This window comes from Gobius niger (genome assembly GCF_951799975.1).
Source record: "Gobius niger genome assembly, chromosome: 10".
In the NCBI taxonomy this organism is placed as follows: domain Eukaryota; kingdom Metazoa; phylum Chordata; class Actinopteri; order Gobiiformes; family Gobiidae; genus Gobius; species Gobius niger.
This window is the reverse complement of record NC_136861.1, coordinates 29,487,753-29,504,755: the sequence shown is the minus strand read 5'-3', so window position 1 is coordinate 29,504,755 and position 17,003 is coordinate 29,487,753. Positions and strand designations below refer to the sequence as shown.

At 39.8% G+C, this 17,003-nt stretch overlaps 1 protein-coding gene across 1 annotated transcript in view; it reads right to left on the bottom strand.

Annotated features, from left to right (window-relative positions):
- grapa (GRB2 related adaptor protein a) overlaps positions 1-17,003 on the bottom strand; it is a 62,572-nt gene that overhangs the window by 23,312 nt on the left and 22,257 nt on the right. Inside the window, exon 4 of the mRNA XM_079564038.1 lies at positions 6,684-6,852. Coding sequence (XP_079420164.1) covers positions 6,684-6,852 — 169 coding nt within the window. The remainder of the gene's footprint in view (positions 1-6,683; positions 6,853-17,003) is intronic.

The window sequence follows — 17,003 nt, the reverse complement described above, 5'->3', positions numbered from 1 at the left end:
TTTAGCATTTTCTATTTTTCTATTTTATTCTTTCTATATATTATTACTCATTTTGGTCCAGTCAGTTTTCAGCTTATATTTTGATTTTGCATTTATATTTTTTAATCTTTGGTGCTTATTCTTTATGGCTTAGTTATTCAACTTACCAATTTCATTTTATTTCAATTCATAACTTTGCAGGTACAGATTCACAAGATAAAAGGGCAGGTATTCAATACTTGGTTATCTTGTGGTGATGTTCTTTCATGTTATGTTTTGTGCGTGTTGCTCATTGCAGGTATGTTTAGGTCAAAAAGGAAGGGTTTTAAGCTCTATTTCAGAGGCCATTACGCCTGAAGTATAAGAGGATTTAATATATTTTGTCCTAAATGATGGTTTCTTGCTTAGCAGTTTTCAGTAACATTATTTTTAATCTTGATTAAAACATTGGAAGCAAGGGATAACAAATAATAAGACTTAAGATCTCGTTAGATTTGAATTTTAAGGAAAATTCATTGTGCACGAGTGTATGAGCTTGCACCCTTCTCAATGGACGCTGCCAATTCTCCACGCCATTCTATTTCAACCTGAAGACTTGGAAGACAATAGGGAACTCTTGGTGTGTGTGGGCAGAATAATCCCAAAGACACACCAAGAGGTGTTACGGCACGATAGTCTACTCGTGATCCGTATAGATCTGAAGCACCTGGAGGTGTTTTGACGGGCCTCACAAGTGTTGTGTTGAAATTAACCATCCGGTATGAAGATTGTTTCATGATTAATAGTTTGCTATGAGCATTCTCTTAATATGTGAATATGATTTTCATGAGAATTGATTGATTCATATCTTTGAATATTGTGTTGTGTTTGTATTTTATTGTATGTACATTTTCTGACTTGGACCAATAATATATCATTTGCAGGAGAAACTGATTGGCGGCCATGATCTTTTACTTATCCCTGATAATTGGCAATCAGGTCGGGGATTTGAGGTTTGGTCATGGTACCCCCTTTTACACGCCTTTAGTACTTGATGCATGTGTTTTTATTGGTAGCAGTATTTGCCCCGATTGGGTGATTAGTGAATCTAATGATGCACATGTCTCAGTACTTTGGGGTCACTGGGAGGGGGGTCATTTAATTCCATCACAATGACCCGTATAACTATGTACTGTGGTACTTTACATGAAGTGTGTTGAATGTTGTTTTGAAATGTAAATTCTGTGTATGCTTCCACTTAGGGCACAGATAAACCATTTGAATTTTGATTTTATTCTCAAATCTTGGTTTTGGATTAAATTGAAACTTAGGTAGTTGATTCAGGTTTATTTTATGCTGGCGTTTAATTTTGATTTTTTTTCACTTAGTCAAAACCACTAGAAAACTGTAGTTTTGAAAGGGAGGAGTGTTAGAGGATAACATTAAATCGCTATTTATCATACTGGGTCAGGCTGTACAGTCGTACTATCTCTGTCATAGCCTTGACTGTGGTGCTCAGGCGCCCACTCTCTGCCACTGAATGCTTGCGTATCAGTATGACGCTCTGAGAGGGTATTTATCCCTCTTCTGTGGAAGCATAGACAGACTTGAATGGTAGGACTAGCGCAATGTCTCGAGTTCATGTCTCCGGGTCCCGCACCGATGGTAAATAAACTTCTCCTGCATAAGACATCCAGACTGCTGCCTGTCATTCATCTATCCTCTCGAACACCATTGTTATTTCTCTAACAGTTAGCATCGGGCTAATGCTAACGGTTAGCTAGCGCGAGCTACAACTGCCGTTTTTTTCACTTCTACTGCACAATCTGCTGTGAGAAAATATCTATATGGGCCCGGTTTACACTTGACTTTATTTGTATGTGATAAATAAGTTCATATTCCACCAGAAAATGGTTAAAAAGAGTGGAAAATTGTGTTTCTCTAAAGATTCTATTTTCCCCCTCGGTGAAGCCACGCCCCCTTCTATGACGAGATGCCGTCTGTATCTATCTCTGGAATCGCCCATATATGGTCAAGTTTGAAGGGGGAAAACAATTTGGAGTAAAATCTAAACTTTCTTTAATTGTTCAAAAACTACTTTAAAGGTACACTGCGTAACATTTTGGACTATACTGTTGCCAGCAAAACATAAAAAGCTCCTAATGTCCAGCTCAACACAGAAAATGCTATGACTGCAGTGTGTAATAAAAGAATGGATTTGGATGAGAAACTAACCTGTTTAAATCTCAAATTCTACTGCCTTTTGTCACATCTCCATGGAAACGAGTTGGAGACGCACCCACTCCTGGTTAAGCTAGTCATATCTTAGGAGGGGAGACCCTCATAAATGTTTGTTTATACATTTATGAGGTATTTTTCAATGATGAAAGTATCTGTCATAAAATAAATGCTTGTATTTCAGTTTATTTATTGGGTAAATTTCTACGCGGTGTGGCTTTAACAAATGCTGAATTATATATCGTTTTCTACTTAATAAAGATACAAAGACATGGAGAGGAGCAAAGTGGTTCAACAGCCCATCAATACATAAATAACGGAGAATGCTAACCTGATGCTACATGTTAGCATCGGGCTAATGCTAACATTAGCCAGCGCTAGCTACAACTGCTGTTTTTTCACTTCTACTGAACAATCTGCTGTGAGAAAAATATCCATTTGGGCCCGATTTACACTTGACTTTACTTATGTGTGATAAATAAGTTCATATTCCACCAGAAAATGGCTAAAAAGAGTGAAATTGTGTATTTTCCCCCTCGGTGAAGCCACGCCCCCTTCTATGACGAAATGCCGTCTGTATCTATACAGTCTTCGCTCTATTGAATTTCCCAACCAGAAAGTTCTCACAAATATCGCTTTTCCTTATACTTGAAGATTTTAGCTGAAAGACTTTTGAAAGAAGGTTTTTGGCTGCAATAAATACAGGAAATGTGTCTGAAATTCTTGCCAAGGATTTTTTCATTTTTAACATTTTAATCTCCGAGTTGAAAATTGAGTGTTTAATCAAGAATAGTGTTTAATTAATGAGTGTAATAATATCCAAATTCAATTTACAGCACGACCTCACTGGGAGCCTTGTATCTGGGCAACTGGGAAAAGAGTGTTACATTTGATACAAGAACCGATTTATAATTACATTGTGCTTTCTCCAGTGTGGTTTTTAATCATCTGTATTCTGGTTGAACCTGAAACACAGAATTTAGCTTTATTATGTCTTATTTTAATACAGTATTGTACTTTGAGGTACTGTAGCGATCCTCTTCTTTTTCCCCCAAGTGCTTTCATGTTCAGTTTCAAGCAGAGCGCTCAGATTAGGCGACTGATGCCCTTTGCTGTCAACAATGGACACTGAAGCCTTTTGAAACGACAAATTAGCTTCATGGCTACTGTCGTCATAGTGCACAATAGATGTTTTTGTAGCACACACAACATGATGATTTGAAAAGCAAAGAAGAGCAAGTTTTGAATAATTGTGTAGTGTCTAAAAGTATTGTTATAAGTAGGTTAGAAAATATGGATTCAATGAAATGTTTAAATTAGCATATTAGCTTGCACTGGGAAATAAATCGCCTTGGGTAATGAAATGACTAGAATGTGCTTGAATTAAAGACATTTAGTTTTTCCAGATAGTTAGTTCCAGGGCTGGGGCTTGTCACGATCCGTATCACGATACTGGGGGCCCAAAACGATTTGTATTGCGATACAAACTGTGATGTTTGATCCCACATGATTTTTAGTGACCCAGCGGCTGTATGAGTGGTCAGCATGGCGCCTTTACTTTCCATCACGGTGGTCTGTAGGACGCTCCAGGATCAATTGTTGTTGGTTTTCACTGCTCAGCAGAAAACCTACAAATACAGTTGAACCTAGAGCGTTGTAGAGACCACCGTGATGGAAAGTAAAGGCGCCATGCTGACCACTCATGCAGTCACTACAAGGTCCACTACGCACAAATCATCAACTTTTATATTTCGTATAAAAATGTTAAAGTTGAGTTTCCGTTATGAAAAAAAAAAAAAGTATAAATCTGTCTGATATTGATTAAAACATTTTTGAAAAGTGCAAATAGCAGAAGAAGTTTATTTATTTTATTTTTTTTACCAATCAGCACATATTCTGGACTTAAAGGAATAGTTCACTGTTTTTCCATACTGAGATATGTTCTTTCCTAAGTTTAGATGAGTTGATACGTACCTGTCTGATCTTTGTGCGTGCCCTCAGTCACGCACAAAGGACCAAAGATGTTGTTAGCATTTGGCCTCTCCCAATGTATTCCTATAGCTCCAAACGGGGGTGAAGTTGGATGCCACCAAGCTCTTCCACGGGCACAAAGACCAGACAGGTACAGATCAACTCGTCTAAGCTCAGGTAAGAACACGTCACAGTATGGAAAAACGGTGAACTATTCCTTTAACAAAACAATCTTTAAGTCCACAACATTTGCACATATTTTTTCTATAACTGAGTGGAGTATCAAAAGTATTGCGATACATAGTTTCCGATACGATACACGCAGTGTGCGAAACACGGGGCGTGCGTAGGGGTCCCACCCCCCTCATTAACCCATCTTGCGATCTTGAGGGCGAAAGCAAACGTGGCAGACTAGAGCAAAGGTGCTAAAGCGCACTCTGCATTCTTGCCGGCGGTGTATGTGAGCTGGACCAGCGGCGTAGGGTACAACTGTGCGACGTCCCACGACACTTAAAGGGCCCATCGCGGGCAGGGATTTGAGCGCATTGTGCAGACTCTGTATGAAAATGCTGTCAACATAGAGGGCACGTAGGCCTACTACACAACCACAATTTAAGTAGAGTCATTTGCTGACGGTCCCTAAATCTGAACGGCCATTAGTCTACGAGCGCTAGCCGCTTCCCCTCCCGCTCTGAATATCTGCCGAATATCCAACTAACTTCGCCACGGAGATGGGGACACACCCCCTCCACGAACATTGACGGGTATTTAACGCACTGCATACACGTGTCACAACATTGTATTGCGATAAATTGCAAAACAATATTTTGTCTCAGCCCCACTTTGTCTTCAAATATGTTTGCTTTAAGTTTTTTTTGTCTCTATTCAAAAGTTGTTTTTCTTATTTTGAGTACACAAGTTCATTTCTCTTATCTAAGTAAAAATAAATAGTGCTTGATCTATTGGCAAACTTCAAAATAGTCTAAACCTACTCAAAATTGGCTGAAATTCTCTTAATTTAAAGGGGGGGGGGGGGGTATTATGCAAAATCGACTTTTTCAAGCTTTACATCATGTTATTATGTCATTCCCTGATTAAAAACATGCCTGAAGTGTTGTCTTGGCACATTCACGTGTTTTTGAGTAATCTGTAAAAACTCTGATGGCGGCCATTTTAGGGATAGGTTTGCCTGAGTCGAGCTTTCGTCACCAGCCGAGTAACCAACCACTGCTCCTCAGCAGAACCCCCTCCCCACTGATGCCACAGACAGCGTGTGGAGGGGGCGTGTCTGAAAGGGTCAGAGGTTCTTAAAGACACAGAGGCCTATTTCAAGACATTCACTACAGCCATTTTGAGAGGGCAATTTTATACAAGGCAGTTATTCTAATTTACTGCATTTACAGACCAACAGAAGGTTTGGTCATCACTGTAGTGTGCTATAGACTGGTGCTATGTGATTGAAAAAAGCATAATACCCCCCCTTTAATGTCTTTTAGTAATTTGAGCCATTTCACTTACTTTTACTGGTTTTCTGCTGTTCATTCACTCTCCACACTGGGTGGTATAGTAAACTATTATTGTAGCAGCACCGGAGACTGACTCAATAGTTCTCCTGTCACACACGGCATTTTCAAAGGCAGTTTGGGTGAAGTGACTTGTCCAAGGATACAAATATTATGAGCTGAATCGAACGTGGCAGGGATAAAGCTTGCGATCAAAAGGGGCCCACTCTGCCTGAACGTAAACAAATAGAGAATCAATAAAAAAAAGTATCATTGACTGTGTGTGTACAGTATTCCTCTCTCTCCCGATGACGCGACACGTCGGGTCGGGTTATAAAGTGCAGACTGGCCTGTGATCTTCCATTACCGCCTGCGCCTTCAGTTCAGCGAAAAAACATGCAGCGAAAAGAACAGCTCGAGAAATCTCGGCAACATATGGACTGCCTGCCAGCTGTCAAATCCTGTCGCAGGAAAAAAAGAGGGGGGGGGAGAAAAAGTGTTTGGGCTTTCAAGTCGCGGCGGAATGAAATATGAACATGCGGAGGGCTTGTCAGGTTTGGTAAAAGATGCTTTTGAATGAAACAGATTCTGTGATGGCGGGGAAAATGTGTCCCGAGTCGTTAATTTAGTCTGAAGGAAAGTTTTGATTGATGACTTTTCTATTCCAAAGGGTCGGTAGCATTCTGGCAACTTCACAACACTTTTAATTGGCTTTTTCTGAGCAAATGATGCTAAAATAAGGTTTAACTTTCGCATTTTGTAAAAAAAAAAGTCAACAAATTCATCCTTATAATTCGTAAAACCGCATCGTGGGAATTGATTGGTGCTACTTTGACAGGGAATATATCACATCATAACCTTTATTTTGGCATTGAGGTATCGCTTTCCTATCAGCCAAAATGCCACTTATGGCCTTTTGCAAGTTTCGAGAACTTCCAAAGAACCTGTTTGAAAACTGCGGATGTTTTGGTTTTCGCAGGACTGACGACGGGGAGTGGCTGGATGGACGCTCACCCTGGCGAAGTGCTCGGGGTCCCGCAGAAACACAGTCCGCTCCTTGGCGATGCTGTTGCTGTGGTAAAACTCCACCAGTTCGTTGAGAGAGGAGAAGAGCTCGTCCCACACGTAGTACTGACAGCAGCGGTCCTGGAGCACCTTGAAATGCTGCACGTGGTCCCCGTAACTGCAGGGAAACAGACACACACACACACACACATGAGGTGATGTCATGTCAAACTGCGCATACAGTGCTGGTTTTATTTAGAAATATTTCATTGTGTACAACAGACAGTAGTAGTAGTAATGCATGAACTTATAAAGATGACATTTTTCACACTACATTAGGTTGATAAAGTCTATACAGTGTAAAGTTTATGAGAAAATCTGGTAACGCTTTACATTAAGGTGTGCTCATTAAGTATTAATAAGGTATTAATAAGCATTACTAATATGCTTGAAAAGTATTAACAAGCTGCTTATTATCTGTTAACATACTAATAGGCCATTAATAATACACTTATTCATAGCCAACCCTTCACCTATCCTTAACCTTTACCCTAACCTTAAAATGACGAGTAATGCTTATTAATACTTAATGAGCACACCTTAATCTTCAACCTTTTTTCTTTGGGGGCCACATTATCGTTCCTGGCTGTGATGGGGGGGCCGGGCCAGGTTGGCTATTAAATAGAATTGTATGACCCAGAGCAAAAAGCAGCAGGCCTCATTGTGAAGTAGAGAGTACTCGCCTGGCACAGTCGTCCCCACTACTACTGTATATCCACAAGATCAACACATGACTCCAAGCACATATTTGTAGTGGTTTGCAAAAATAGTAATCAAGTCTTCACACTTTGTTTTAATTCGAAATACCACAGGTATTACATTTATTTTTATTTCCAAATAAAACATCATTGTGTAATGTGACTAAAGTAGAACCTTCTTACATTTGTATTGTGCTTTACAAGCCTGAGTCACACGTTTCTCAAAGTACTGTAGTCATTATTAATTCACTCCTCACTCTGTGGTGTAAGCTTCATTTACCACGTGGCTATAATGTGTTGTTTATGTCCTGATCTCTTATGTAAGTGCCCCTGCTGGACAGGTATGGAATTATTTTTTATTTATTTAAGTTGCCCCCTAGTGGCTGGAATGAGTAAACTGGTTATTTAGTATCATAACTCCGCACAGGAAAGGGCTAGAGGGGCCAGTGCTCTACAAGTCAGGGGTCGGGTTAAATCATCCGTAGTTTGAGGACCCCTGCTCTAAAGTGATACCGACAATCTTTTTTAATTTTGAAGATATAGAGAATATTCAGTTACATCATTGTTTCCTCAATGAAAAAGTTATTAAACCTATAAGGTCAAGATTTCATCTGAGGTGATATAATGTCAAACTACACGTGCAGAGCAAATGTCATGTGAATCTCTAATAGTACATTGAAGAAAATTAATTTTCTATGACAAACAAAACTGAAAATGTGACACCTCGGTAACCATGATCTTCTTCAGTAAAAAGCGAACGAAGGTGATACACGAGTGACATTAAATATGTCCTCTACATGTTATATTAACATAAAAACATGGTTGCCAGGTCATAACATTCTGGAACCACAAAAGTGATTTGTCGGCCCTTTTCAGATTTTGCACTAACCACAAAAGCAGTGGTTCTCAACCTTTTGGAGCCGCGACCCCCATTATAAGAGGTAAAGGGGTTCGTGACCCCCGCATAGGTCACACCGTGAAAAATAGGAACATTAGCCTACATAATTCTTAAAAAAACAAAGAAAAAAACAAATGGCTGAAAAAATGCATCAAACTACAATCAAATAATGGCACTAAGGCAAAATAGCAAACACATGCAACAATAAAACATTAGATTATATGCTAATGAAAATATGTGAAAATTTGTCTCGTGACCCCCTTGGGGGTCCCGACCCCCAGGTTGAGAACCACTGCTCTAAAGCATTAACATGATTCAAGTGTTGTTGTTTTTTACATAGTTGCAGCAAATGCACTCATTCATCCAGGAGTTATCCATCGTGGTAGAGATTTCCAGACGCCGTTGACTGCACTGGGTTGGTTGAGCTGAGGATATTTCACTTCTGTATCTTCAGAAGCTTCTTCTTGCTCAGAATGTAGAACTGGCTCCACACACAAACTATAGGTCTATTTAAACTCTGGCCAACCAACCCAGTCCAGTCGACGGTATTCGAAAATCTCAACAGCATCTCAAGAGAGAGATTTTCAGACAACTGAATATGAATGATTGCTGTGGGTTTAGGGTTAGGCTGGTCATTTGCAGGTCAATACATTTAAGTCTATTAAAAATGCATGTATTTCAACTTGATATTACACTATTTAGTGAATTAACATTGTCAAACGTTACTTAAAAGACAAACTTATGAATATAAATTTGCTGGTTCCATCATCTGATATGGAAGGTCCACTACTGTGCTATAAAACATGTTTTATGTTTCATTGTTTTGAATAGACATAATATATCATATTATATCATTGTTTCAGTATTGTCATTATGAACTCATCACTGTGCTGTCAAACAAATATAATTTTATATCAAAACATAACCTGTGCAGGATATGCGTAACCCGGCATATTTTCTTTGATGAGCTGTTGAATATTTGTTGACACATTTTCTACTGAAATTCTTTGTAGCAACAGTCGGGTTAAGGAAATATAATACTTATCCAAAAATCACTTTGAATTGTAAATAACTTGTGTATAGCCCCTGGATTCAAAGAGACCAGAAAAAGTTTCACAAGCCTTAGTTTTAAGAAATAATAGATGCATTTGGCAAGCTGGACGGTGTTACATTACAAGGAAGTAATTTGGTTTTACTCAAGTGTCTTTTCATAAACTGAAAGCTCCCCCATTGGATCCCCTTTTCAGCCATTAATCTGATCGCGAGGTGTCCAAGCGCTCGAAAAATAATTGACTCATCTTCCCCAAAATAGCTGGAGAGTCATGAGAGCGGTGCCGGAGCGGGCATTTTGTTGTGGCGATTATAAAGAGTTTGGCCGCTTCCCGTTGGCAACTACTCACCTACCTCTCCTGCTGTGCGGCGGTTGCTAAGGAACGCGTCGGCCTATCCTTAGAAAAACTGGACATATCGCCGACAATCTCGCCATTATGTAACCGCATCCAATATTCAGCGGAAGTCCACGTAAACGCCCCCGTGGTTCTAAAAGCATAGCGGTGTAGGTGTGCTACTGGCTGGGGTGCTGATTGATTCGTCACTCACAAGTCGAGAGGCCAAGGGAGACAAGACAATGCTGAGGTACTATACAGGGGTTACGCTATTAAAAGGACCTTACAAGTGTTATTAGTATCAGTTTCAAATGTTTGCTGTAGATTGTTGATACAAGCATAAGGGGAAATGGTTAAATATCTTACGTTGGTGTATCTTACATGCTTTTTTTGTACTTTCCTTCATTTTCAACTCATTTTCGTGGAGATATGAGGCCTGTGTGGTCGTTTCAAACACTTCAAAGACAATAGCAGTTTGATTTGCTTTGGAGACTGATCTTTTTAAATAAGTTTATGTGGCTTAAAGGGGCTGGACGGAGTTTAAAATGTTAAAATTATGTATTTTGCTCCAGCAATGTCCTGATGTGTGGAACGAGCCCGGACCTATTCACCACAACTGCCTCTAAAACCCTGCGCAGTAGTGAGTATAAAAATAACTGTGTGAATAAATAAGTTCGATAGTGAAATAGCTTTTGGCGTTGCTTAGGGACAAAGCAACGAAGTCTTGCAGAAAAAAGTTAAAGTAAAGTGTGATTCTTTTCGATTCATATTTTTAATCGCGATAAATAATAATAATGTAATTGATTCATCGAAATTAATCGCAAAAAGTCCAGAGAAATAAGCATTTACTCTGACATTAAAACTAAGATGTTAAAGAGACTAGATGCAAGTTGGTCCTTTTATACTCACTACTGCCACCTCAGGCCATACGTGTAACTGCAGCTTCTATATTAAGCTCGTGCATGACGGCACTTCAGACCCGAAGTAACAACTTTTTGAGTGACAGTGCAGGATTTTAGAGGCAGTTGTGGTGAACAGGTCTGAGCTCATTAGGAACATGTAGGGGGAGGAAAATACATAATTTTAACATTTTTAAACTCTGTATAGTCCCTTTAAGGAAGAAAACTAGTTAAAATCTCAACATTGACCACTGCGTGAAAAATCTATGTTGTCACCTGTCGTGTCTCGCATTAAAAACAGTCTTTTGGATGCCTTAAATTATATGTCTGTGTAAAGAAAAAACAGTAAGGAGTGAGAGACGGGGTCGGTCAGGATTTTGAGTTGACCTGGGGCGTCCTCAGCGGGCGATAGAACAGTAAAAACAAAAACAAGTACTCACTGTCAGTTAACGGCATGCTACCAAAACGATGGCACAAACAGAATGACTCAGAACTGCTCAGAACAGGTGTGTTTATGGGTTTGGGGCTTTAAAAATTGTGGAGGGCAGTTTTGCGTTCAATCATGACGCAACGAAATCCAGAAAAGACCGATCGGAGCGCTTCAATTGTAGAAGAAGAATCGATCAAAGTGAGCATGATTACGCAAAACTGCAAAATGCTACTCCCGGTATGTTTTTAATGAGGGAAAAATCTACCATGCTTTTCTTAAAGTGTCTGTAAGTTTGTTGGTGTTAAAGAAAAGCTTCTAATCACACCTTAAGATGACTATTCCATAAAAGTAAAATCACCACTTTTGCCATTAGTTTGTGGTGTATTGTCGAACAGAGAATTAATGGCGGACAGATCAACCACTTAAAGGTCATATATATGTATTATTACAGCTTTTTAAACTGCTTTGGACGCCTTGCTTGTTGTATAACTTGGAATAATGTACACCACAAATCAAAAGCATAGTTGTTGTTATTTAAAAGAAAAAAACAGCAATCGTGATAATCAGGCTAAAACTATGGCACCTAATGCTACATTTATTTATTTTTTAATTCTTACTTTGTTAGTTTTTAGTGGTTTTAGTGGCATTTCTTTCTTTCTTTCTTTCTTTCTTTCTTTCTTTCTTTCTTTCTTTCTTTCTTTCTTTCTTTCTTTCTTTCTTTCTTTCTTTCTTTCTTTCTTTCTTTCTTTCTTTTTTTTTCAAGAAAAGTTGATAAATGTAAATGTACTGGGAATATATGAGCAAGACAAAGTCAAATTTCTGCAATCATTGTGTATGGTAGACAAAGTTTTTTCTATTCTATTCTAAATAATAAGCTGCATTTTTTGCTCCAAAACATTATAGTATAGAAGTATAGAACTGAGAACTCACTCATGGCCCATTGGTACAGCATATTTGCACGACAACAGCTGTGGAATTTCTATCTCTTTATATTTCACATTCTGTGCCGCCATCCAATAGGGAAATCCAACAATGAACGTCACAAAGAAATAAATATCTTTTGTCTGTGTTAGATTACTTTTTACTCACTGTTCTGTTTCCGTGTGTTCCTCCCTCCTAAAATGCAGGTTGTTTTCATTTTTCCCCAGACTCCCTTGAGCTAAACCCAGTCATCCGCCTGTCCGCCAGATCAGTATCTGCCCACTGTGTTCCTAGACTTTGTGGTGCACCCTGCTGATGGGGATGTTTTACTGCAGCTTGAATATCAGGCCTCTGAAGAAAAGGGGAAAGAAAGTGAGTGAAAAGTGAAGACGCCAGACAGGATGTGGGGAGGCGTTTCACTTTGCCCCACTTAAGGGGAATTTCATTGTCTCTCACTGAGTATTTTTGGATGGTGAATTGTGAGAAAAACTTTCTGCCGTTTTCATGACCTCTCGCTTTGTCATGAATGGTCAGAGTTGACGAAAATTGCGCTTAAAGCCACGCTGCGCAACGTTTCACCCAACAAGTCAAATAAAATACAAGCATTTGTTTTATTACGAGGTGTTTTTTTATGTGTGGGAAATACTTCAATACAGACGGCATCTCTGGAATCGCCCATATATGGTCATGTTTGAAGCAGTTGAGGGGTGAAACAAAGAAAACGAGAGAGAAAAATCTAAACTTTCTATAATTACTACTTTAACAAATGCTGAATTATGAATATAGTTTTCTACCCAATAAAGATGCAAAGACATGGAGAGGAGCAAAGTGGTTCAACAGCTCATAAATGCATAAATAACAGGAGAATGCGAACACGATGCTTCATGTTAGCTTCATACTACATGCTAACACTAGCTACGACTGCGTTTTTTTTTTTTTTTTCGCTTCCACTGAATAATTTGCTGTGAATAAACATCCATATGGACCCGATTTAGACTTGACTTTATTTGTGTGTGATAAATAAGTTTACATTCCGCCATAAAGCAGCTAAAAAGTTTGGGAAACAAAATACTTCCTTCCCCCTCGGCGAGGCCACGCCCCCTTGTAAGACAAGATGCCGTCTGTATCTATACTGTGTCTTTACTAGAAGCAAGCTCACCTCAACTAAGGCCTGACTCGTAAACTTTTTGGAGGGAGCGGGACATCACCAGTAGATATGTTGCTGTTTTGCATTGACAGGCAGCCAAGCGTGAGGCGGAGAACATTTGGTCATGTTTATGTATTCCAGTTGACTGTTTAGTGAGGCATAGAAACCTACAATCTGGAGCGTCCGTCAATGCAAGGCTGTCACTTCATGAATGACCATATTACTTACAGAAATCGCTCAAGACGGCACATTAGGCCATTTCTTTATAACCCCACTGCGGAACAGTCCAGAACATGCTGCTGCTATGTCACGAGGTGAATTTTTTAGTGATTTTAAACCTCATTTTGGCTAGCTATATGTTTGTTCAGTGGTGACGTCACAGCTCTACATCCGGGTCCGCAGATGTGCGAGAAATTACAAAAAACTCTTTAATACCACAATCAATATTTGTGAAACTCAACAGAGAGTTACTGAACATAGCCTACTTATTTATCAGGCCAATTAGCCAAAAATGCTGCACCTACTGCTATAAAAGTAATATTTACCAAAATCCTTCATCCGGGTTTAGCGGAGAAAAATGCAAACGGCGCAGCAGCTACGCTAACCCCGGAAGTAGTGACTTAAGTAAATAACACTTTTTTAGCAGTAGGTTCAGCCTTTTTGGCTAATGAGTCTGAGAAATAAGTAGTTTCAGTAACTCTCCATCGAGTTTCAGAAATATTGATTGTTGTTTTTGGTCATACCACCTTTGCTCTGCCCAATCCCGTCAGACCTTGGAAGCTAAGCAGGGAAGGGCCTGGTCGGTACTTGGATGGGAGACCGTTTAGTAACACCAGGAAGCCTAGCGAATGTAGTGCATGAGTGAGTGGTTGGTGGTGGTCGGAGGGGCCGATGGCGCAGACTGGTTGCCTCGTTTCCGTCAGTCTACCCCAGGGCAGCTGTGGCTACAATTGTAGCTTACCACCACCGAGTATGGAGTGAATGAATAATGCAACGTAAAGTGTCTTTGAGTGTCCAGAAAAGCGCTATGTAAAACCAATGCATTATTATTATTATTGTTATTAAGAGTTTGTTATGTTTTTTTTCTCACATATTTGCCGGTCTGCTAGGACCCGGAAGTGGAAGTCGTGACGTCACACAAACGAGCTGGTGATGTCACGCTCCCAGCACAGTTTTAAGGCTGGCCCATTTTAGAAAATAAATCAAAAATCACGAATGAAACCGCATGCAATTAAATGAATGCTCAAAAGTTGTACAGTCTGGCTTTAATTTGCCTAAATATAAACATTGTAATACTGCGCCTATAGCGCTCTATTCAGCTGCCTCTGAATAATTCACATTCAAAATCTGCTTTTTAAAGAAAATAATCTTTCAGCACTTTGTTTGTATTCGTACATTTTTTCATAACTTTTAACTATATAGAAGCAAGCATTACCTTTGATGATAGCCATTACACAAAACATTTGCTGTCATCTCGATAACAGTTGTTTCCCAGCTCATACCTTCACTATAGCATTTAGCAGGGGAAGGAGATGAAGAAGGTGTCAAAGCAGGTGTCGTTCTACAGCTATTTTTGTGCCATAGGTATTCATTAGATACGGCATATTAACCCTTTTCTAACCTGAAGACATTGAATCTAGCGTGCAGCTGTCAAACGCGCTCGCCTCTGCCTTATCCCACGCAATTACGGCTCACAGCGATACAGACCGAGATTACGACTTTGGATTGAAACACGTAAGAAAGAAAGAAAAGTTTGGACAATGCGAGATGTACAGATACAAAAACTATTTCAACAACTTTTACCCGGCGCCAGCGCGATTGGGGAAGGTCATCCGTCCATCTCTCCGGCGTCAATCTAGTTTCACTTCTCCGTTCCGAGCCGTCGGCGCTAATCTGCTGCCGAGCGCTTCACAACGCTTGCGCTGACACTTTAAGATTTAAATGCAGGAACTTTCTTTTCTTTTTCGCTTGCTTCAGACTTTGCCGCGCTGTGACTGCTGACCATAAGCGCAACGGTTTTACAAGAAAGGGGAAAAAAGGCTAAACAAACACTTGAAACTATAGGACAGTCCGAGATTATGTGTGTTTGAATATTGTCACCGCTTTTGTACACCTTTATGATGAAAGGATGACATTATAGTTGCAAGGGATATATCTGCTGGTATATAACCTGAGTCAGCAACATTCTAGTGTGAGACGGAGCTGGAATTAAAGTTCCACACCTAAATATGTCAACATGTGGCCCGCGGTGAAAAGGGTCTATCCTCAATTGCCTCTACTAGGAAAAAGTCAAGTTGAAAATAGTCAAGAAGCTCGTAATTCACACCAAATCCAAGCATCGTCAGATTTCGCGAGACGTCATTTGCAAGATGACTGAACCAAACTGAACCCATTCGCTTCCAACATAATAGCAGGAAAGAAAACCTCTATGCACGCTCGCTCTTCACTGGAAAAGGCAGTAATATCCTCTCTGTGGGAGGCAGGAGTTGTGCCTTTAGGGTCACCAACCAGCCAGATGACATCATTTGTAGCGCGCTTGTCATCAGAGTCGGGTTTGCTCTCGTGTGATGGAGTAAAAGTGTCCGAGAGGAGTTTAGCTGCTCCGGCTGCTGTAAGAAACGGCCCTGTCACAGCGTATGAGCGATGGAGCAGAGGAGGGGGAGGAGGAGAGGAAGTGTTGTTTGAATGGAACCAGTGACAAATAGGTGGCATGTGTTGACAGACCGATGATTTTATGTTTTTATGCGAGCACAATGTGGCCCATTCAGGTCTTAACTCGACTTCCTTTGTTATTCTCTCTATATTTCATCAATTTATGGTTGTTATTTTTTGCAATATTGCATGGCGGCTAATGGTAAGGTTGAAATGCTACATATTAGCACATGTTTTCTCGCTATGACAACTGGACACAAGTTGGAAATGCTTAAATAACTGAGGAACCTTTTGAAGAACCAGTAGAATTGATGCTTTTAAGAGAAGTTTTAGATTATACCAGTAACCAACAGCACAGCAAAAATGGTTGAAGTAAATAAGCTCCTTCCCTTTAGTGATCCAGATCATCATGAAAGTCTGATTTATATTTTTTGAAGGCACAACAAGAGTTTGAACCCTAGACCATCGTATTTGTAGACCGATGCTCTTCCCACTGTGCCATTGAGCAAAGAAAGGCTGCATCTAAAAAGTGTAAAGAAGTTTTGGAACCTCCTTATCATTGACCCGGCTGTGCGTCATCGTCAGCCGTGACAAGGACCATCCAAATGTGTCAGTCCTGTTAGGATGCAGTGAGGAAAGGAGCTGTATGTTTCCTTTATGCCTCCTATAGCAGAGGAACATTGGGATGTTCCTCATCAGCTCATAAGGAGCCAAGAACAATGCCACAAACCTTTGCGCTGCCACTCAAAGGTTTCCAAACTCAGTCAATCTCCACACGGGTGTGAAATGATTCACATTTTTGCTGTATGACATTTCATTCAATTAAATTATGAGCTTTGTCCTAAATATATTAAAGTATAAAGCAGGACGTGCAGCGTTAGAGCCACAGCAGCATCTGGAAGTTTAATTAGGAGTTCTATGAACTTATGTGACAATACTACGAACTTTTGTTTGCATTTTACAAGAACGAAACTTAAAGGCCTATTCATAGCTAATGCAGTCTGTGGTTTTGATTTGGTTGAATATTTGACCAGAGCCTGTTATTTCTGTGACAGAGCTGTAGCAGCTGAGTTGAGTAAGAAACAGTGTTTCAGTCTGTGTGTAGTTTCAAATCGCAGTGGTGCATATTTGTCACTAATACAGTAAATGAACAGTGCCGTTTATAAAGAGTTTTTTTTATTTAAGACATTCTTACATTTGTGCAGTTGCTCAGATTATATTTGTCCAATTGGTAATTGT